Consider the following 21568-nt stretch of genomic DNA (forward strand, 5'->3'; position numbering starts at 1 on the left):
GCCTGGCCGGAACTTGACGGGACGGAAATATGACAGGATGCAGGAAATAAGTGGTACATGACAAGTGAATTTTACTCTCCCCGTGCACCATCGGCACGACGATGCTGGTTCAAACCAAGGACCGTTTTTAATGTCTTTTATTTTTGTTTGTTACTGTTGCTTTGTCTTTGTTTGCGTTCTTTCGATTCGTTAGCCTTTTTGGCGTGTTTTCGGCCCGCTAGCTTCCCAGCCGAACTAGCGCTTGGGTCCGAAAACTGGTCCAAATGGAAATCTTCCTTTCTACGCACTAGTTGAAGTCTTTCCCAATCACTGGCCGGTGCCGGATGTTCAAACCTTGCATTACGCTTCCGGTGAGCGGAAAACACTAACTTCTGTTGTACCTTTGTTTGCTACCGCTTCGTGTTCATGCAGGCTGACATGTTCCTGTTTTGATTAACGTTTTGCCTAAGTATCCTGTCATACTCCGGCCTCCTTTGTGGTGCTACTGGTAGGCGTGTGTTTGTGTGGTTTGTTGTACTGTTTCGCCTGCCGTTCCTAGGTGGACCGTGTCTCAAAAGTGCATCGTGTATAGGCGTGTGTCTGTCAGGTTGCCAACCATTGGAAACTATTCTAATTTTCCCGTCCTTAGCTGTTCCGTTGAAACGTGTTGCTTTAGACAGTTGTTATATGCTTGCAGCGTGTGGGTTGTTTGCTTTGGTTTGGTTGTTTTGTTTTGCCATTTAGCCATTTATTTGTTAAACCACTTGTTACCAATATAAAGATTCATTTGCTACGATAGTATACTACGGGTGAAAAGTGTTTCCTCTTTGTTTCATTTTGGGTTTTCTTCCTCCCCCACGTCGATAAATATGCAGTTCACGTTCTGTTCGATAGTGTGCCATACTTTTTGCCTCTTGTTTCTTTAACCGTTTACAAGTTTACATGGTAGTTAATAGAAGTGTATAGTTGTACGATTAAACGGGTAGGTGCTTACGATGCTAAAAATTATTTACCTCTGAGCCAGTTTCTTGTCATGTTATCATGTTGTGCGCGGTTTTGTGCGAACCCTGCGCCAATGTAATTAAAGGTGGAGCTTATATGGATGTTACACGATAATATACACTTAATGTTCATTTAGCCTCTATATTGGAATACACTAACGACCAGTGCAATGTAACCTCGGTTAGCTTTTGGTTGTACATTTATGCGCCACTGTATGTGCGGGTAGGTATGTAATAATTCAATGCATTAAACCTTCTCTTCATCGTCATCATCATTATCATCATTGTGCCTGTGCCATTGTCACAGCTGTCTGGTAATATAAGGTATATATATATGCATATATGAGTCTACAACGAGCAATACATGGATGTCTTCTGCAATGGTAGCCATTCAACGTCTAGAAAGTGAGTAGAGTAGAGCAATACGATGTATATGTATAACCGCTTCCGCGTGAACGGCTGAAGCAAAAAAAAAAAACCGTCCTCATCAACCCTGCCGTGTGGTGCATGGACGAAACGAAATCCACCCACGAATGTCACGACAGCAATGATGTCCAAAAAGGATGAACTATGAGCCTCAACCTCAGCATTAATTTTCGACCGAATGCAGTACGCAAACTGTGGGAACTCTCCATTACGGCCCCAAACAGCAGTGCGGGTTGCAACTTAGACAATGACGATGGTATTACCATACTGTCGTGCTATAAACGTGTGGGAAACGGAATGTTTGGAGTAGTAGTACAATTGCGCTTTTACGATGTGCCTCATCAAGATGATTTTCTTTTGTCGCTTCTCTAAAATGCTTTTGCTCAATGTGGGAATGCTTAGTTGCGTTACAATAATGCCGTACGTAGAATAATAATTAACACGTGGTACATTGATTTGTGTAGTTTTTTTTCCGGTATCTCGTGAGCCTTTGGTAATTGTGCGCAAGCAAGTAACATCGATGGTCTGGGGGCCAGGTTCAATGTTTGCGTGGGTCGTTATCCGTGGCCGGCGGGCTTCAAGCGGCAGCTTGTATCGTTCCTCCCTGCTGCTGGTGGCCGGCGTGCGTTGACGTTGCCTGTGACACGCTACGCTTTTTCTTCGACACCATGAAGCGTTTCTGGGGCAGGTATCCTAAAATTTGAACGGATAAAAAATAATTGTTAAAAAAAGTTTTTTATGTTACTGTGTCGTTTGATTTTTTAAAAATTTTTTTTATTATTGGAAGTGTAGGCAGTTCGATGGGTGCCCTAAAATGGTTCCTTAATGCCATCACTTATCGACTATTTTTTTTATTTCATGGTTATTACAGTCTAAATATCTTAATGATATTTTCGTCGCTCTCGAACCTGCGTTGTGGGTACCAGAAGGGTGGGACTTATCATCATCAAGAAGGATTCAAATTCCAGTTTAATACAATTATTTTATATTCCAACCTCAGTAGTTTGAAGAACTGAATTTTGAATTACGATTTTTAAAAAAGTTACGAAAAACTTAATACTTAGTATATTAAATATTCAGTGTTTGTGTGTAGAAGTATACTTACAGTCGTTGCCGCTAGTAAATGTCTAGCAGCTCTCAATTTTCGACAATGAGCATAAATTTTTGTCTCGTAGCCACGAATTTTTGACAATGAACATCAATTTTTGTCTTGTAGTCATTAATTTTTGTCTCCAAGTCACAACTTTTTGTCACTTATTTATGAAAATTTGAATGTTTATTTGTCTATTGCATTTTGAATGTTTTTTTTAGATCGATTAAAACAAATCGGTTGTGATAAAGTTTTTAGTTTTATGAACATCTGTGAAAAAAAACGATAATCACTTTAAATTTCAACTGTATTCGTTTATGCTAATTACACATTACATCAACTTTAATTGTGTTTTATGTTATTTGCTACCTAATTGCATCAAATATTCCATACATGTGAGGTAATCATTCAAATATTCTGGCTACGTGGAGTACTTCACAACTTGAGACACAAATAGATGACTACGAGACGAAAATTTAAGCCCACTTGGATCAAAAATTGGATGCTACGAAACAAAAATGCATGCGTTAGAGACAACATTTAGCGGCAACAACTGTATTAAACAATGCGTTTTAAAACATTGAGAAGAAAAGCTACTGGAAAGGGTTGCAACCTTTTTGGATTGCTACGAAAACGAGAAGTTTTAAGTATCTTTTGACAATTTATTGTAAACCATCTCAGAAGATACTAAATGTTTGAAGATCAAAAAATGGTTATTGACTGCAAAAGTGAGTATTTTACCTACAAGAGCATGAGAAATCAGAAGCATTTGATATTTAAAAAAAAATTCAAGTCAACTGGTTCTCAGGTTTTTGAGAATTCCTGGTGTTGGAGAAATGTGTTTGAACTTTTCGCTGGTGTATTGGCTTTATTTGTCAAACTGTTATTTAGAAAAAAAGCTCTAATCTTAGAGAAAGTACATTAAAACACATTTCCGTTTTACAAACATCCCGACTGTATATTTCCTCTTAAATCTTATTATCTTGTGATCCTCTCATAGTGAGTTGGATTCCATCAAGAGCTATTAATATATGAATTGTTTACTTAAGTACTTCTACACCTGTACTTACCATTCATTGAGCCAAAGCCTTTGCCATCGCTGAGCGCACCGAGAGCATCCAAATCCGCCATCGGAATACCCATATAGTCCACCGAAGGTTCCGTCCATCCGTTCATCCACTCGCCGGCATCATCGTACGCGTAGCCATCCACCGGCAGAGCTCCACCCCGGGCACCGAGAAGCTGCTCCAGGGCCAACGGTAGTGCCACATCCGGATACATTCCGTTCGGTGCGTAAGCCAACCCCTCGTTCGTCTGCTCGTCCGCGATGTAGTCGGACAATGGTCGGTAAGGATCGCGCGAATCCATCAGGGCTAGCAGGGAAAACACTTCGGCCGGTGACAGCTTACCCGAGCTGCGCTTCAGGCTGTGGGTTTTTTTTATTGTGTGTGGGGAATAAAATTGTAAGCAGTAAAATTATTCCTCCGTTTTCCGTAACGCTTTTGTAACAGGGCGCGTAATTGAGGTTGGCAAATAAATACGAGCAATTTCCCACACAGTTTACAATTAATTATTAATCCTCTCAAGCATCAAAGGGACCTTTCGATGGGGGATTTTAAGGGAGGATAACGTTAAATAGCATCGCGTCACGAACAGCTTTCACACCGTTCGGATTGCAAGAGTTAAGTTTTCTGTTGTAAGTGTGCGTTTTGTGACAACAGTAACACTCGGACATAATCACTAGAGTATGCTGTTGAAGTTAATTAATTGCATTGTAATGCAATCATTAGCACGCAGAGACACGAACAGCCGTTGGGTAATTGAGTTCGTATTGAAATTCCAGAGGACTGTTAAGCTGCGGTTGGAAAAGAAGTCTATCGAAATTGCAACCCATATGGAAAAACCCGCAACGGCCTTTAACCATCGTTCAATTCATCGATTGACTCCACAGGTGAGCTTCTTTCGTTCCTCGCAACGTCCATAAAACGTTCGAATGGCACTTTCGGTCCGATCGGAAATCTCCGATAAAAATGTCATCCTCCTTCAGAAAAACCGGGGAGAAAACCCCATTCCACCGTGCGGCTAAAAACCCGATAGCCTTTTTCCGAAATGAACATTTAATTCGATTGCCGTGGAGTGGAGTGTGTTTCAATAATGGCATCCTGAAGCGTTAGCATGGCGTGCAGAAGGTGTCCTGTGGCCTAGAGAGAGAGAGAGAGAGAGAATTGGAGACGAAATGCGTACCATAATTCAATTCCAAACTCCCCCCTAGCTAGGGGATGCTTCCAGCTGGTCAAACCAGGGGGGATTGGGATCATTCGTCTTCGACCTCGCAAGAAGACACCCGTCGCTCATGGTCCTTCTTGCCGTGTCTCGCCACCCCCCCCCAACGAGCACCTGTTTGATTAGCCGATCCTATCATTTGATTCGTTAGTGGCAAACTAATGGGTTCGAATCTGTTCGCTCAAGTGTGCTGAAGCTGGTGTGCTGTTGGAAGTTGATTCCCGTGCCTTAATTAGGACCAGCTGCAGTACGGTCCGTGTGCCAAACATCGTTGCATTGGCGTTCGTAAACAAGCCAAAGATCAGGAACTGGATGATGCATGGTATCGCACCTTCTTGACATCATCTTGGTGTGATAATTGATGCAGCAACACCTTGGCAACCGGGAAAGGTTCGCCCCGGGGGGGACACCGGGGGTTTGTAACGCAAAGCGTTAACACTCTGTCAAGCAATCGCAATAAAAGGATGTTTGGGTGCATCGTGTCGGAAACAAAAAGCGTTTCCACGACAATAACAAACTCCTCATCTCCCCCCCCCAACTCGTTTCTTTACGATAACATGTCTTTTATGATATCTAATTACTGCAGCGAGAAGCGTGGGGGAGGATTCTGATTTCTTTTTAGATAAACACACGTTGCTCTTGTGCGGAGACAATCGTGACCACCCGGTAGATGGTGTGCGGGTGGTTGTTGTTCATTAGTGTGATGACAAGTGTGTTCTTCCGGAGCAGGGAAGATAACCCGGTACGGATTACACCTTTAAGTAAGTAATGCCTGCTGGTCGTCTAGTCGAGGACGAGGTCGAGTTTTGGATGGTAAATTCGTATTTCTCTATTTGCTTTATCAGAAACATTAATTAACGGAAGGTAGTTGGACCGTATCGAGGCAGCAGGGGAATCACAATCCGGAATGGACAAATGGATTTGACCCAAAAGTGAGGGGAAGGCATAATGGTAGGAAAGGTTAATTGTTTGTTGTTTTAAAAGGTATGATTTAATTGAAAGTACTGTGAAAATTCTGTTGAAAAGTCCAGTTAAATCACTAATTTATTTACTAATTACTAATTTATTTTCATTAATTTTAGCAATTTAGTAAATTAAATTAATAATCAATATTGTACTACGAACAAACAATTCAATTACACGAAACTGAATAGAGCAGCACAGAAGAGTTAAGTTTGAATAGATAAATTTCGTCCCAAAAGCAAGATGATTCCATTCACAATGTGATTATGTCCTATATCTCTAAAAACTAGACCAACATATGGCGCACTATAGCGAACCCAGCCCAAACTCCAACCCCAAACAGTAGCCCGACGTGCATTCGGGAGTAATTGCACCGTAAACCCCTTGCGGGTATGCAATCCGCACCGATCCGCATCAGCATCAGCATGACAATCGCTTACAGCAAACCGCAACCATCGTCTGGTCCGACGCCATCCGACGAGTGAGTCCCATTAACGGCCTCACTTATCAACAGATTGATGAAACCCAATTACCCGAACGTGCGATATCAACCGGTCGCATCAACGAGCGGAAGTCCTTGGGCGTCCTTGTAGGCCGTACGACGTCAAAGCACTGTTTTATGGTCCCGGCCGGCTCTCTTTCCCACACGCACGGATAGCTGCACAAAGGTGCGTTACACCTGATCGTTTGCTGGAACTGGTTGTTATTCAATTAAAAAATCACTTCACGTGCACCACCGCATGCCAAGTTTACAATTACGAGCACAAAAAGCAAATTCGCATCCTTACGAATAATTTAACAACTATACGGTACGGCTGTCGGATGGTTTTATCCTTTTTCGAGGGCAAGGGTGTGCTGTACCAACACACGAAAAAACCACACCTTCGGCAGGTAAGGTTAGTTTCCGACGGGTTTTTGTTTGCCTTCGTTTGTTTAGGGGGGGAGTATTGCATTGGTGCCTTTTGTTTCAGCGTCTTTGGCGCAGTGTCTTCCAGCAAGGTGTGGGCCATGAAATTCGGCAAGTTTACTGCGACACGGGAAAGACGATCCGATGAAAGCGTCTTTTGCGCAAAACTTGCTCCGAAAACGGCAAAAAAAAAACATTAATCGGAGAAACATGAAAAGAAAATGGACCAACAAAGAACAGAAAACAAACCGACCATCAACTCACGATATCTTCACGAACTGGCACGAAGCAGAAAACAAAACCCACGGACCGATTCCGTTCCAACATTTATCACCACGCTGGTAATCCGGTAGTGTTTGGGAAGGTGCGTAACATGGCAAGAAAACGGCTGTTCAGAGTAGCATCGTGTTTTTCCAAAGCTGTACACGTTTTTGCGATAAATATCTAATGGCGTGAGTATGAATTAATGTTTAATGTTTAATTAAACTTCCATTTGCTAAAGCGCACCACTAATGAATTAATTTTAGCAACGAATGTTCATCTGAAGGAGGGGGCAGAAAGGGACAAATTTTAAAGCAAACTTTACCTTTTAAGTAACTGTTTAAATAATAGTATAGTAATAATTTATTCAAACACCGCAGTATACTAAAATTACTGATGTTGCCCTATCCACCAACAGATGGCGCTAACAGTCATGAACAAAGTCATGAGAAATGGGGTAAATGTGGCTAAATGTCATTACTATTTCGCCTTTAAAAATCAAAACAATTATCATTAATAGCTTCCGGTTGGGAAAACGCAATTTTATCACATTTGCTTCCTACAGTACGGTTCCACGTACAGCAAATACATCACAATCCACCTTCACTTTAATCTTTAATCTTCAGCACACACCTTTCGCGATGAGCCAAAATTAGACTTTCGGGATTTGGGTGTTTCCACAAGCAAAACCAAGTTTCCGGGGCAGCAAAAACAAAAGGTACAACAACGTTTTATCAAAGTGCTCTCTAATTGAATTCTTTCTGTGCGACCTTCGGTGGAGCTTTGGAGTGCGCACACTAATGCTGCTTCCCGATCTAAACCCGAACGCTTCGGGATTTAGCACCGGATTGGTAGTTTGTTGTGCATGAAATGTTTAAATTTTGAAGCAGCATTAAGCAATTCCAACCCACATAATCTTGGTTATTGCGACAGAAACGGAACAGTTTTGAAGACATTCGAAAGGGACAAAGTTGTGTGCAGTTGATGTGTTTTTCGCCATATTTTCAAGGTTGCTTCACTTTTCCATATGAAACTGGTGACGCAAAATTGAACGTTGGTTGTCAGTTAAGCTTGCTTTCTTTCCCACCTGTCACATCCCGTCGGTGGGAGAGCTTCTCCCATCCTAACCGCTCCCTGTTCTCGTCCTCCCCCAACAACCTGTTGCCTTCTAATTACATAATTTACGCGCTCACTTCCACCGTAATCGAGTTGTGTCGCTAGTTCGTGCGCTAATGGCCCTACTGCCAAGCACCTTCGGGAAGTGGTGAATTACATTCCATCATTATCATCCCATCGCCCTGTCATCATCGCGATCATCGCCCGGGTTTTGCCTTTGCCAGCGCACACACTACCGACACCGAATTCCGATGCAAACGGTCTCGGTGTCCCACTCGCACGGAAACGCTTCGACCAGGCAATAGATAATTAACTAACTCGCTAATTAGAAATGATATATTTCCCAGGTGGATGAATAATTAGGCCTGCCCGTTCGTTCGTTGCCGTCTGGAGGTAATGGGGTTGGGAAGCGACTGCAGTTCCGTTTTGTGCGTTTGCGATTTGCTTCGGCAGTAAGGAGTGTTAAATGCGCTTTTTGCTCTGCACTCCATCACGCTAACGAGTGGGGTTATTCGAGCCCATACCGAGCTGTAATCCCAAAAGCAAACCAAACCAAACCCGAAGAACCCGTAAGAGATCGAGTGCCCTCGATTGAACTGTTCGGGCGTTGATGGGAATCATAATTTACGAGCACGATCGTAGCTTAATGGGTACGAGCGGTTTCGAAACCGATGGTAAACGGTGAAGGTAAATATTTGTCCGCCACTTGACTGGGAGCTTCTCCACGAGCTTCCTGGACGTTTCCAACCGGGGAAGCAAAGGGGCAATAGAGGACTAATCCTATTTGTGAGTTGAACTTACACTTAGTCTCTGCTTGTGCGAATGGGATGGTACAATGAGTCACAAATCGGTTGGCAAGTACCTATCTAGAAATAGCAAGGTGCTTTAGAAGATTAAAATCATGCATCTTCCAGCTGGAGGTTGTAATTTGAATATAAGATTAGTGGTTTTTAAGTAAAGAGTATGCTTGGAAATTAAAGACAAAAAACAAAACCACCATCGCAGAGCTTTAACCAAGGAGTAACCCATACACCCAGCTGGTCAACTCCATCTGCTATCGCTTAACGTATCCGGTGGCATAAAAGTGTGAAAGCAGGCGGTCGCTTTCCGTCGCCGTCCCGTCCCAGGCTGGGGTGTACATTATGTGACATCATAAAAGCATAATGCATAACACTGCAACGCTGCAACGCAAAAGACACCCGAGAGTGTGGAGCATCGGTTTGACATCGTATCCAAGCAACAGCAGCAGCAGGAAAGGAATCGTGTGCATGGAAAATAGCCCCCGAGCATGGTAGCGAGCGAAAATGCATTTCCTTTTCTCCACTGCACGAACGATTGATGGCGTGGTACGAAAGCGGTCCGGGCGCAACGGCGCAAGGTAGTGAGTGACTTTCTCCTTAGCTTGTTGCGTTTCCTTGAGCCTGAGCTGTGGGGCAGGGCAAAGAAAATGGGACCCCGGGCATGGACTGGTAGCTTGTGGTTGGTTGCTTTGTTGATTTCCCCAGAGCAAAAGCGGAAGGATGTAGGTTTGTGTACGACGCCAAATAAAAGTACACTGTCACTGTTGCGATTTGAATTTTGGGACGGGTGAGCAAAAAAAAAATTGCTGCCTTAAAAGTAACGAAAACTCGGTTTGAAACTCGGTTGAGCCTGACAGGAAGGATGCAGGTGCGGATTTTTCCAAAACGCTTCCTGTGACAGACAGTGGAGTCTAATTTTGTCCAAATGTGTTCCAATGAGTAGCATGATTATGGTAATAAAAGGAAACAGAAACATGTGTTAGACAAGGGGGGAAAATGGTAGAAAAATAATCATTGCTACTCGAAACGGCAACTTCAACCAGTATTAATATGGCTGATAGCTATAAAGGGGCATAGCACCAGCAAGAAGGAAGTTTTCCAGGTAAAGCATAAAAAGCCGAGATATAAAAAAAAGGATAGGACATGTCAGAGGCAAAGGCAAAGTAACTTCGAGCAGGATATCGGTGATAATATGGAAAAGGATGTCAGGATAACAATGAATAACTGCAACCAACTGGAAGATATGTAAATGTATTTCATTGTTAAACGTACATACATTTCCCATGTAAATGTTCAATGTGTGTATGTGGAAATGGATAAAAACGAACTATAAATATTTCTGATCAATTACGCACCAATCGCACAGACACTCAGAGGCTGTGTCGTGCAATAAAACTATTTTCAGGTGAATGTGTTTCTACACAGCCAGCCATAATTACTGATCGCTTTGTTTGTGTGTGTGAGTGTTTTTTTACCGTCGTTGTAATTGCGTCAGACAAACAGCGTATTGTTCGATGGAGACGCACGGTTGTTTACAAAACTGTCACAACATTCACGATGGAGACGCACGGTTGTTCATAAAAACCTGCCACGGCATTCACGGTGGAGGCGCCCAGTGTTTTCTGCTAAACGCTTGGAAGAATTTACCGATAATTGTGCTTTCTTTTTTTGTGCTGCTTTGGCCTTTGTCCAGACATCCGGCAATATTTTGCATACCGTTATCGGACGCCAGTGAAGTGACTAACGGACGGCAGTTCCCTTTTCGGTCTGTCGTTGGCAGCAGTGGACTAGTTGTTTGTTAATTTGTACCGTCTGCTCCGGACTGCGCGTTTAACGGGAGCAGGACCGTTTTTTTTTGTGCTGTAACTTCCTCCTTCATCGTAATGAATTCAAATGTAGTTCGTAATTATCAACGCGATCGAGTTGGCCTCTGGGGTTGTAACAAAACGAGCATTGTCTGACGGTACATTTGTGTTTCAAAATTTGCTTCAAAAGTTTGTGTTCCCTTACTGGGAAATATGCTTTTTTCCCCCGTGTGTGTGTGCTTGTGTGCAGGGGGATGGAATGAATGGATATAAAAATCAATCATCCGTTCCTTAATGGGTAATATAAACGGAAAGGAGACGCTGGAAAATTGATTTCCTAAACAACAATTGCGCTGACGACGGTACGGCTCTGCTGACGACGACAAACGATCGCCGTTCATTGTGCTTACGGTATCGTTATACTGACGGCGATCCTAACATACTCACCGTGGTTAAAAATGTCTGGTATTTCAGTTGCGGTACACACGCAGGGTAAACCTTCGCTCCGGTAAAATTCGCTCAAAATCTCCATCCCTTCCGGGGATATTAGGAACCGAATTGTTGTATCGGTTGCTGTAACCGCAACACTCTGCTGTCAGGCTTGTATGATTTTAGTACGAAAAAATTTTCGCTCAAAATGTTTGCGACATAAGCTACACCTGGAGTCGGGCTTAGTTCGATGGATGAACCGGCGATTCGTGTGAGATAAAACGATAGCAACTTCAATAAGGGGGAAAAAACACACACACACGCACACAGCAGCGAAGGAAAATCGGACGATTTTGGGATCGATTTACCCGCAGTCTTTAAATTCTTCGACTGCCAGCTGTTGCTGTGAGTGTTTGCCATCCAAAAGGACAACTGACACTGTGGAATGCAAAACGTACGTCATCTCATCGGAACTGTTGCTGTGTGCCGTTTTGCTGTTGGACACACGTGCCGTAAAGGCCCCTCGCTACTGCGTGGAGCAAATGGCAGAAAACGTTGGCAAAACGTTACGCTAACGCCACTCAAACAGCTCGTCGTTGCGAAAGGTTCCGGAAACCCCTGAAAACAGAACGACGCTAAAGCCGCATTACGGTATTCTGCATGCAGCTACATCTCTTATGTGGCTTTCGGCCTGTTTGTGTGTGTGCGGGAAAAGAAGAAGCAGAACAGCGAAAGCAAATCGGAACGGCTGCAAGCGACCGGAGCCACGAAGACAAGAATTTGATTTTATGGAACCCCCTTACACAGTTCGTTTGCATTTGGGAGCAATATTTAAAAAGCGTCACGCATTTGCAAGCGACACTCTGGCCCGGGCTCGGTACCAGCCCCGTCCGCGGATGTACGGTGTACGGGAGGTGAAAGTTTCCGTTCCAAAGCCGATTCTGTGGCACGGTCCATAACTACGAACGTAAAAATGGTGCAGCACAACTTTCGAGTGGCAGTTATCGCCGATTTTGGGCCGGGGGTGGTTAAAGCTTTCGCACGATGGATTAGGAATCCGGTGACGAAGGATAAAAACTTTTAAATCTTCGCTTTGCAACCGTTCCGCACGCACACAGCACATACGTTTGGTAGTGGTTGTGTTTTATTTTGTAATTTAAGTACACATTGTTAAGTCAGATTTGCGGAGAGAAATAAAAAATCATTTCCAACAGTGGGGAGTATTGAGCAAATGTTGGGATTGAAATTTATTTTAGGATTTTCCGGGAAAAAATCAAGAAATTTGGGACAAAAACAAGTCTGGAAAATGAACTCTGAACTTTAATATCAATACATCAATAACGTTACGGGTATCTAATACTGCTTCAATTTGTCAAAGCAATTTTGTGACAATTTGACAATTACTATCGGAACTTAATTACTGATGTTGGTCATTTTGGACCAGTTTTGGCAAATTAGAGCTGTACAGACAAAAACGCTCTCCAGCGGTCGCTAATGCACTCATCTATCCATTCCGTTAAACTTTATGACAGCTATCAACAATTTCAACTCTCCAACTTCCGGTAGTAAACTTAGTTTTTGAAGATTAACTTATGGAGACGCCTAGTTGCTTATGATGCTTTAATTCTACGCCTACTCCATAATTGCATTAAGTTGCATTTTAAAAACTTTTCATCAAAAGTTTTACCTTTCATGTGCTCACGAGAACAAACTTGAACAATAAATTATATTTAATAACTTTTTTTTTCAAAAGAAACGGAATCCTAAAATATGATCTAAATCGATCCGTACCTCAAAGTACATCGATTTGAAGTTTTATTTTCCAAATCTTGACTTCAATAGCCTTGTTTCTATGGAGTCACATCAAGAAGAGAATCAATATTTTGAATTTGGTCTTATTTCAATATTGATTGAACATTCATATCGAGTTCGCTGTCAGTAAAGAACTCAATTTTGGACTTTAATTCCGTCAAAATCTCAATGCGCAATGGTGTAAATTTCGTATGAATTGAAATTCTTTCAAATAGTTCTTACCTCACAAAAAAAAACAAGCCATCAAAGATGCGGCATTGTATGATCAGCAACACAAACAGGCGTTAATTGTGGCAATAACAATTTTTTTTACAGCGTCATACAGCGCCCTCGAAACCGGCACGACACGATCTAAGCATCGTTTGCATTGATTGATTCTAAACAATTGCGCATAAAATCGGTACTTCAAACCGTTGCAGACGCCGACGATTTGCATCAATTTGCATCACATTATCCGCTGCTCGGTTGTGGATGGGGCTGGCTGCTTAATGATGCTCCGCGCTGTACAAATCCGCCCGGTCGGTTGTTTTCATCCACCGGAATAGAAAAATTGGTTTCGTGGCACACCACAGGACAGTGTTGTGAACTTTACAGTGATTTTGATTTGCCTCTGTCGCACAAGTCCGCACTCGCATCAGTAAACATAGTGTTTTCATCGCACGACCCCGGGGACGGTACGACACGGTGGGCGGTGAACCGGATGTCGGCACACTTATCACCAACTGAGCTGCCCGGAAGATTATTAATATTAATGTGATCCGCACACCCGCACCACCAGGGGACGGTCCATCGTGCGGTTCTGCATATCATTGGCAGCCGTTTTGGATGGGATGATAATATGTTTCCACTTCCTTCCAGTGCAGCATAAATCAGACTCTTCGGGAGACGCTGTTCAATGGGGCATGGCAAAAAATTGAGCAAAATAACACGCAAACTTTCGACAGCTACGGCAACGGAGTGTCCCGCTGTCAAACAGGGTCGGTCAAGTGCAAACCGTCGTACGGTTGGATTTGTTTGCAGGACATTTGACACATTTTGCAGTAGAAAGAAAACAAATATTTCTGCCATGATTGACGTCAGCTCAGCGTATAATGACACACATCCGAGCCAGGATGAGGGTGGGCGGTGATGGAAAATGATAATTTTTAGTCCCATGTTCGACCTTTCGCGATCCAATGGCGGGTACTTGTTTTCCAACGATCGAACCTTGGCTTGTTTGTAACACACCATTGAAATGTATGCATTTTTGTTGTACGTCTTTGTAGAAATGCAATCTCAAGAGTTTCCGCCACAAAAGCATTAGATTGTCCATCACCGGTCAGGATCAAATTATCACACTCGACCAGCCCGACTCGTTTGGAAATCAATTCACTGTAGGCACTGGCGAAACAAAAAAACTCGGCAAAAACCCACCGGGAAAACGGAAAATCATCATTCATCCCCAAAAGCTTCTTGGCTGGATGGAGCAGGGTGGATTTAAGGGCTTTTAATGAAATCGAAAGGTACGATGACGCTCGGGAATTATGTTTGACGATTGTTGCCCGATTCGATGTATTTGTTTCCGAGGCGCTTGTTCCACCTTTTTCTTTTTCGCCTTCTTCTTTTCGTCCTCCCCCGAGAAGCAAACACCGGGCGGCTTTGTTGACAAATGGTACACCGCGTCAAGAGGGCGTCTGTATGATTTGTTCCTGCTCTGTGTGACGTTAGCCACACCGTTGCCGTGGTTTAGTTCTTCGCCGACGGTGGTTATCACAGATAAAAAAATGGGCAAAACAAAACCCACTGGTTGGTTGTGCAAACAGCTATTACCGGTTCGTCGTTCGCGTAATGGTAAGGTCTATCGATTTGTTTTAAAATCAATGTCCGAACGGCTAAACGATATTGCCAACCAATCGTTCACTGGGTGGGCTGTACGAGTGGGAAAGATATTTTTATCACGGTTAGTTTGTTTTATCACGTTTATTGGCTACGTGAAGCCACTTCTCTTGGAATTGTCATTGTTTTCTACTTCCATTGCAAGAGCTACATATAAAATCAATCCGTATCTATAGAAATGCTTCATAAATAAATGGTTCCTTTTGAATGTAAATCATAGTTCAATATACACTACATTACATAATTATAAGACCACTAGTTACGAATTTAGACAGATAAATGAAAGCGGCTTCGTCCGTAATATCTTCAGGTCTTAATACATTCAAAAATATAATTATTTTAAAGGTATCTTGAGTAAAAGGTCTAAAGGATTATTGATTTCTCTCCAGAATATTCAATTAAATGATTAAGTGATGATGACATTTAGTGTCTTAGTCAAAATATTAAAAATAAATAAATAATTACTGAGAAAAACAAACAATTTCCAAAAGAAATATCATTTAACAGAGAGCCCCAGTTTGTCCAACACTCCACAGGGGAATATTTAATTTAGTAAAGCTAATATCTTAGCAAGAAAGTGGATGCCTTCTTCCGAACGGCATCCACCTAATTGGTGGCAATCCATCTTCGCTCCGACTGCAACAAAACGGTGCGGCCACCCCAAAACTGTCTAACTATTGTTGGAAATTCGTTTAAAACTTTCGCAACCGCAAGATAAATACGCGCACAAACCCGTCCCGGAACTTACCGCATCAGGCGGGAGTGCGACTTTCCGGTTGCCAACGTGCGCTTCTTACGTTCGCCGTAACCGGCGGCGCCGCCGGAACCACCGTGGATTCGTACCGGGTACCCACCGGACACGGGTCGGCCGACGAACAGTGGATTGTACGAGGGTGGCCGGTTCAGCAGGCTCTGAAGCACATCGTACGTCCGCTGCTGCTGCTGCTGCTGCTGTGAGCCGTACCGTTCGAGTGGGCCCGGCTCCATGGGTGCATCGAACAGTTCCATCGGGTACGGCATGCCCGGCAACGGTACACCGACATCCTCCCAGACCCCGTTCTGCGGGATGGAGTTGCCGGAAAAGTCGTTCCGTAGTTCGGTCTCCCGGTAGAGCAGCGGGTTCACTGGAAGTGGAGCGGAAAGAAGCATTGGTTGGGTGCGTACGGAGGAGAGTCAATGAAGCGATGCGCATTGGGTTGCATTGGCAAGATGATACGGTTTCGAGCGAGTTAATCATCACGGTGAATCTTGCACGTACCTCCACGCTTCTGAGGATTCGTTGGACCTGACCGGTCGTCGCCGTACGAGGCATCATCGGTGGTCAGCTGATTCTGCCCCGGGGAAGCCGTTACATCGCGATGGCCTGCAAAGAGTTAAAGTGCAAAGGACAAGAAATAGTTTTGTTTTAGTTTATACCATCACGATCTCACATCTTTAAGACGAACTATTTAAGTAACACAAAGCACTCGTAAAACAAACACTATAAACACTTATTAAAAACTTTAATTAGGACACCGTTTCCAAACAACCATGTTTTGTTTTGGGGAAAGGAAACCAAATTGTCTGCATCATTCGGTTAGTTATTCAAGGAAAAAGCTCAGATTTATATTACGTTCGGTTGCATCCAAAAGAGAAGACAGGGTGATCTCCGTTCCTGCTGCAGGGCCAATGAATATTTAATGTAATATTTTATCGTAGGTGCTAGAGGGAAGAGTCAGAGCAGAGCCAAAGCAGACATCTCCTATCTAGAAGGAGCCACACCAACCAAACATTGTAACGAAAGCGCGTGCAGGCGGGACAGCAAGTGGCAAAGGTGTTTTTGGAACGGAGGCGGCCATTGAACTTTTTTTTTCTGGACACAGCGTTGAAGCAACACGCGTACTGGTGGTGGAAGTTGTTGTTGAGCCGGTTGAGCGCTTTGTCTTTGCGATCTAATCTAGCAGGATTACATTTAGGACACAATAAAAATTAAATTCATTCATAATTATGCGCGATAACATGCGCTCCGCTGGGGATATACGTTGATAAGAACGCGAGATAACAGGGTTTGCCATGGTCTACGCGCACAGTCGTTGGACAATCGTTAATCGCATTGGCGTACTTGGCGCTTAATGCAATTACCATTAGCATTATGAACAAATGTGCAACAAAAAACGACTAATGAATGATGAATCTTTTGACATTTTTTAGTAAATTGACACACATTGACATTTTCGTTGTAAATATTTTAAAAGTTTATTGATCTCTAAAACAGCCAGTTGACATTTTATTGCAGCTTTTATTTTTTAATTATTCCGTTCGAAAAGTTTCCCCCTTGCGTGCGTGGGTTTTAATCTTCCGGCACTGGTTCCGGTTCGGGTTGGGGTTCCGGTTGGGGTTCCGGTTCCGGTACCTCTGGCTCCACCGGTTCCGGGATGGGTGGCGTCGGTTGGTTGTCTTCCGGGACTGGAACCTGGTGCGCGTTGCAAACCATCTCCAGCTGCATCTGTGCCAACTGCAGGGCGGACATAAGCAGCTGCTCACCCATCGTCATGCAGCTCACATAGTTCATCCGTACGGCGTCGAGCGAGTTGGTGAACCCGGCAACAGCGTCCAGCAGCTCGCTACCGATGTGCGTGGGGTAATCTTCCAGCCGGAACATGCGGCTCTCCAGCTTCGCAATGATGCTGTTCGGATTGAAGAACACGTTTTCATCGCGGAACTCCTCGAACAGACCGACACCAACGTATGCCGCCTCATCCATATCCAGCCGCTCGTAGAACGACTTGACGGTGGACACGAGCGTATCGCCGGCGGTCGTAATGCAGGTGCTGTACGACACACCGGCCAGGTTCATGTTTACCTCCGCACTTTGGCGCACGAAGCTCAGACACTGCTGATCGACCGACAGCGGCTGCCCGTTGATCTGGGCCAGCAGGTTTTGCTCCTGCCGGATCGACGTCCCGAGGAAGGTGCTCTTGATCATGATGATGTCCCGGTGGAAGTCGTAAATTTTCGCCGAGCTCGAGAGCCGCGCATCCGAGATCGTGTTGATCACATAGTCCTGGATCTGTCTGTACAGTGGGTGCACTTCGTACAGCTTGTCGATAACGGCCACCGTTTGGGGGCGCTGAGCCAAGGCAACCTGCAACATGAATGGAGGGAGGATGTAATGTCCACACCGTCCTTCAACCGATCCCTCCCCGTACAAGTAAAACCACAATTACTTACGCCTGCCAGAAGTAGCACCAAAATGAGCTTCATATCGATATCAAAATGCCGTCGTGACTTGGTTGGCGAGCAGGACCGAACTACTCCGAATAATCTAGCCAGGGTACCAGCACCGGCCCTTTATATGGTTCGCCAGTGGTTCCGGGTTTTCGGAAACCGCCAAATCAGTGATCCCAACTTTATCAAGAACGCGCACGAAAGCATGCTTATCGAGCGTCGATTTAATCTTTGCTGTTCAGATTTTTATTGTCGTCTCCGATAAACGATGAAAAAGCGTCTCAATCGAACGCTTGTTTTTGGGGTCGTACTGTCGCAACGCTCGGTATGAGTTGCGCGATTCGCAGCGTAGATTATTTGCAATTGCACAAGGTCATGCCGGTCGGTCGGCGATTCCGTCCCCGAGTGTCGGCTAATCCACCTTCCACGCCAGGAAGTGCCGGATTATGGTGTTGCAAGTGAGAGTGGAACGATGCGTGTTGCGAAAAAACAATTCCCGGTATTCTGTGGGCTAAACCAGTGACACTTTGGGGCGACAAGATCGTCTGCCGTCACGACCCCGCGGGGTGGGTGGGTGTTCAACTGTTTTGAAGAAGCTAGAACTTGTCAATACTTCCGCGCAAAAGAGAGGTAAAGTTCAAAGTACAATAACTTACCCCGGCGAAGGACACATTGGCACATGGGGATGCGAAAGAAATATTTGAAATTCAATTTCTCACCTTTTTGCCTCACAAAACCACAACTCATGCCCGTGTGTGTGCTAACCAATCAATCACAATTTGTGTATTATGTGGCACTGGTCCACCATTCCTTCATTTTGCTCCCCGCTCAAAGAAAGCATAGGTGTCAGTGGGCACGACCATCTACATCCGACCTTCGCAAACTTTACACAGTGAAAGGTGTAACCACATAACGCCAGACACACGAGTAAGGTGTGCTCCGTGCTCTTTTCGGCACGTGCATGAGTTTAAAACCTCCGAGCGGATCCGGCGGGTCCGGCGGGAATCACATCCTTGCCAAAAAACGGTGAAAAGTTTCTTGCCCCAAACGCTTCTTTAGCAAGCAAACAGCTGGTGGGCATTAACAGTGGATAAGCAAAAAAAGATCAAATGGAACTCGCTTAACTTTGTTCTCGCTCTCGCTCACAGGGGGAAGGGTTTTTTTTTATGAACTTTTGTGAGGCTTTTTAAGAAGTTTTTTTTTGTTATCTGGTTCGGTTTTTCCTCCGTCTTGCAATGTGTTATATTAGCTAAAAGCGTTGCTTATTGTGAAAAGACTTCAAAGAATTGTCGTGCGAGTTTTTATTTATGATACGATCAATTTGTTGCATGACATAATATTTAATGTAGCATGGTTATTGACGGAATAAATCAAATTTCGTTGCTACTTGCCGCACTCCTGCGCCACTGCGGCTGGTGAGCTCTCTACGCGGCAAGGGTCGTAGAGGGATCCTGCTCTTCCAACTGTCCCAGACACACCTGGACCACCTGTGTGCGGGCGATTTGCAGCGTGTTTCGCAACAGCTCCAAACCACTCTCCAGACACCCATCATAGCCCGCTTTCACCTGCCTAAGCTCCTGCTCGAACTCCACTATCACATCGAACAGTTCCGTCGCAATGAAGGTCGGATTTTCGCGCAGCTCTTCCAGCCTTTCGGTCAGCTTCTGCAGCAGACTGGCCGGCGCATGGAAAATGTTCTCCCCGCGGAATATTCCGAACAAATCGCTGCCGGTGTACCGTGTTTCGTCCTGCTGAATCGTCCGGTAGAACTCCTGCACCACGCCACCCAACGAGTCATCCACACGCAGTATGCAGTTGGTGTACGAAACGCCCACCAGGTTCACGTTCATGTCGACACCGTTGCGCACAAAGCCGAGACACGTGCGATCGACCGCTTCCGGTTGACGGTCCAGAATCGTCAGTACGTCCCGTTCCTCCTCGATCGTGCTGCGAACGTACTGCTCCTTCGCGGCGATCACATCGGTGTGGAAGTTGAAGATCACGTGGGAACTGTTCAGGCGCGCCTCGGTTAGATGGTTGATGACGAAATCTTGAATCTCACGGTAGCGTGGTTGCAACTCCTTCAGCACGGTCATCACCTCGATCGAGGGATCTCGCGTTTGGCCGAGTGCCACACCGAACGACGCAAGCAACAAAACGAGCACTACTTTGACAGCCATTTTAAGTGTGGAAAATACGTTTGTAAAAGTGGTCAAGCGCAGGTGTTTGAAAGCTTCTGCTGCTGGTCCAGTTGGATTATAACTTTAGAGCAGCGCCTACTGCTCATTTTATAGTCAAATATTGCCCATCTCCATGTGCACGTCGGGTGAATTATCATCAATTCCCACGGCACTTCTTTGTGCAATCTTTAATCAATCAGTGGTGCCGCACACGGATGAGACAATCTCGCCCGAACGGAACTTATCGGTGCATTGGACAGATCGGGACAGGTGAGTTTATTCTTTTCTAGGTCAGCCACTGCTTCCGTATCGGGCTGACCGTCCGATATCCGATTTGCATCGGCAGCTCTATTGAGGCAGGTCCAGGTGTTGATGGTCCGATTGATTCACACGTCCATCACCTTCAGTTCAACAACACTCGGGGTCGTGTTGCAATTAGCACGAATCTCCCGTGGGTATTGTTTTTGCAGCGCGAAACTAATCGATCATTTACGTTTGCCAGGACATGTGGACATGGGTGTAATGGGAGGACCTTCCACCCATCGACACCTTTCAATCTTCATCCACTGCGAATGTCTGCCGCCGCTTGGCTTGGTGCGATAATGATAAGGCCCCAGGGTGCTGTGTGAATCACCGGAACGAGGTTTAGGTTGGTGCGATTCACAATCGCCGTCGTTAAGACCGGCGGGCGCTACCTTCGCGGCACGATTGTAGTGTTAAGGCGGTTTTCAGATTTTCTGTGCGGCTTATCGATTGCAGTAAACCGCGTACAATCAGGCTACAAATTCCCGTCACGCACTTTACATAGCTACGTGCTATAATTAGACCACATCCTGGATGGTTCTATTTTTAAAGTTTGTAAATCATCCACTCTTTTTTGTGAGTTGGAGTGGAGATTACTTGCAGAAATGCGCTCCACAACAAGACGTTACTTGTGCCAGCGATAAAAGCTGAGCGATTGCTCTCAAACTATGAACACCGGCATTCCGCAGGATAATCCCCAAATGGTCATGTGCTCGGTGTGCATAGTTCAAACCAGTCGGCGACTTTTAAATTCTGGGTCACTGTAAATTACTTCCTCGTCTGTACTTTGTCAACTCGTGTACTGCTGGCGCGGAACGTGTAACCGGAGGCGCACGGATCGCTGAACGTGCACTGACACCACAGCAAAAGGTGAACCCGGCAAAGTACATTGCTGGCGAAATTGGGAAAGTTTGTACCGAGCGATCCGAAATTCTTGCACGACAACTAAGCAAAAAAAAACCAGTCGGCATACCGCGTGGAAACAAACAAGACGGAGCGAACGGGAAGCTAAATAAAAAGTGACCCCCAAAACCCCAACTCGGGCAGGTCCTTTGAGGTGCTTCATCTACTTTGTCGGTAGGGTTGAGTGAACGCTAAGCCGTCGGGAAGTCAGTGAAAACTGTCCACCCG

At 44.8% G+C, this 21568-nt stretch overlaps 1 protein-coding gene across 1 annotated transcript in view; it reads right to left on the reverse strand.

The window, feature by feature from the left end:
- Nucleotides 1-1983: 1983 nt before the first annotated feature.
- LOC128711200 (uncharacterized) overlaps nucleotides 1984-21568 on the reverse strand; it is a 29567-nt gene continuing 9982 nt past the window's right edge. Inside the window, exons 2-6 of the mRNA XM_053806065.1 lie at nucleotides 19439-19441; nucleotides 16006-16110; nucleotides 15496-15871; nucleotides 3567-3922; nucleotides 1984-2099 (exon numbers count right to left, since the gene is read on the reverse strand). Coding sequence (XP_053662040.1) covers nucleotides 1984-2099; nucleotides 3567-3922; nucleotides 15496-15871; nucleotides 16006-16110; nucleotides 19439-19441 — 956 coding nt within the window. The remainder of the gene's footprint in view (nucleotides 2100-3566; nucleotides 3923-15495; nucleotides 15872-16005; nucleotides 16111-19438; nucleotides 19442-21568) is intronic.

This window comes from Anopheles marshallii, chromosome 3, assembly GCF_943734725.1.
Source record: "Anopheles marshallii chromosome 3, idAnoMarsDA_429_01, whole genome shotgun sequence".
In the NCBI taxonomy this organism is placed as follows: domain Eukaryota; kingdom Metazoa; phylum Arthropoda; class Insecta; order Diptera; family Culicidae; genus Anopheles; species Anopheles marshallii.